At 58.8% G+C, this 2257-nt stretch overlaps 1 protein-coding gene across 1 annotated transcript in view; it reads left to right on the top strand.

Annotated features, from left to right (window-relative positions):
* HCN2 (hyperpolarization activated cyclic nucleotide-gated potassium channel 2) overlaps positions 1–2257 on the top strand; it is a 23494-nt gene that overhangs the window by 13238 nt on the left and 7999 nt on the right. The window contains exon 6 of the mRNA XM_010844653.1: positions 934–1095. Coding sequence (XP_010842955.1) covers positions 934–1095 — 162 coding nt within the window. The remainder of the gene's footprint in view (positions 1–933; positions 1096–2257) is intronic.

The following is a 2257-nucleotide window of genomic DNA, read 5'->3' as shown; positions in this document are numbered from 1 at the left end:
GCTGTGGGGCTGGGGCACAGAGGCAAGGGTGGGGTCAGTGGGGTCGTAATGGGCTGGAACTGGGCTGGGATGTAGGGGCAGGGTTGTGATGGGCGAGGGGGTGGTGATGGGTGAGGATGCCGTTGTGATGGGACCAGGCGATGGCTACAGGAGGCACCGGCAACAAAAAGGCCGGGCCATGATGGGAGACCCTTGGCGGGGGGTGCTGCAGGGTCCAGGGGCGTACTACAATGAGAAGACAGGCGGGATTAGACACACAAGAGTAGCGGTGTCATTGAGTACACCGAGCGGAGTTACAGGAGCTGCGGAGACGGGCCTGGGAAACACGGGTGGAACCTGGGCGGATTGGGGGCGGGGAGCTAGGGGCGTGGTCACAGGAGCCCCTACCTGCTGGGGAGTGGGTTCACAGAAAGCACTGCATGAATCCTTGACACATCTGCAGCCCTTCCTTCGTTCTGCCCTGTGAGAGGCAGACTTCACAGCCCTGTTGGCAATGGGGAAACTGAGGCCCCAAGAAGTGAAGTCATGACCCTCTCTCCCAAGTTCAGACCCACTTCTGGACTCAGTGTGACCTGACTTCTGCAACCCTCGGCCACCATACGGGCTCAGTCACCAGCACTTTCCAGGACGGCGACAGGCTGCCGGGGGGGGGGGGTGTGTGGGTGGGGACTGGGTCACTGGAAGAGGCAGTGGTCCTCAGAGAGGACGACTGGGTGGCTGGCCAGGCAGAGATTTGGTGCCTGGGTGGCAGGCTGGTAAGGGGCCATGTTCTCTAGTCTAGGGCACTTCATTACCTTGAGAGGCCTATGGGGAGTGGGGGCTACAAGGAGGCAAGGGCTGCCCCTCGTTGGGGACTGCGTCTTCCCACTGCTGGAGCATAAGTAACCATGGGTCTGCCGGACGCTCACGTGAGCTGCCCTGCCTCGCCCCTAGATCTTCCACATGACCTACGACCTGGCGAGCGCCGTCATGCGCATCTGCAACCTCATCAGCATGATGCTGCTCCTCTGCCACTGGGATGGCTGCCTGCAGTTCCTGGTGCCCATGCTTCAGGACTTCCCACGCAACTGCTGGGTCTCCATCAACGGCATGGTGGTGAGCCCCGCGCTCGTGTCCCTCCTGCGTGCCTGGAGCACAGGGCACCTGAAACCCCCTCTGGTGGTGAGCGCTCCTCTGGGCTGCTGTCCCAGTTGGAGCCTTGCAGGTCCGGAACTATGGAGATCCTTCGCCATTTGAGGGCAGTAGAGCTGCTTTTGTCCCCCTCTCCCCTCTAGAAATCACGTCATCTGCTTATTGTGTTTTGTGATCCATTCCACTCTTTTATTTGCACGCATGTGTGTGCATGCTGTTGCTTAGTCATGTCTCTTTTCGACCCCCTGGAGTGCAGCCCACCAGGCTTCTCTGTCCGTGAGATTCTCCAGGCAAGAATACTGGAATGGGTTGCCATTTCCTCAAGGGGATTTTCCAAACCCAAGGATCGAACCCGCATCTCCTGCATTGGCAGGCGGACTCTTTCCCACTGAACCACCTGGGAAGCCCATTTTATTTGCACCCATGTGTTTAAATGACAATTTTATCATAGTCCTCAAATGGGAAAGTGGTATCATCGGTCTTGAGAAGTAATAAATTGGGAGATTCAGGAGCACCTATTGCTTTCTGGCTGAGACTGTTAACAAGCCTTTCTCCCGCTGGGGTGCATTTGGGGCACAGGGCAGGTGGGCATTGATGGGCGGGAGCAGTGGAGGGAAAACCCTTGGGCGCCCAGCCCAGCGCCTGGCACAGCTGCCTGGCTGAGGCAGCTCATTGTCTGGCCGGACACCCGGGCATGTGGTCCTGTTTCCTGAACGGGGCCTGCTGCCCCTCCCCTAGCTGGTTGAACTGAGGACTGGCAGGGGGTGGTGGGTTTCTTCCTGGTCCTGTCTGATGCCTCTTCCTCCCTGCCCCTCTGATCAGTTCAGTGTCCTCAGCTCACTGTCCCCAGGACTTCCCCATTCTTTGGCCTCAAAGACACTCATCAGAAGTTGTAAAGTGGTGAGGGCTCTTGAACACCCAGGGCTGGACTCTAGCTGCTCGGAGCCTGCTTCCCCAGGAATGAAGTGGGGAGGTGGCTTCATGCCGGCCCTCTGCTGAGTTGCTGTAACATGTGTACACATCACGTTGGCTGCCTGAATCTAGTTTCCCTTGGTTGACTCTGGACACAGGGAGCTGGATGCCTGGGGAAGGGTGGGCAGGCAGGGCCCTGGGGGGGGGGGGTTTG

This window comes from Bison bison, unplaced genomic scaffold (genome assembly GCF_000754665.1).
Source record: "Bison bison bison isolate TAMUID 2011002044 unplaced genomic scaffold, Bison_UMD1.0 scf7180017864203, whole genome shotgun sequence".
NCBI lineage: Eukaryota > Metazoa > Chordata > Mammalia > Artiodactyla > Bovidae > Bison > Bison bison.
The sequence above is the reverse complement of the archived record's forward strand: the minus strand, read 5'-3'. Positions and strand labels throughout refer to the sequence as shown.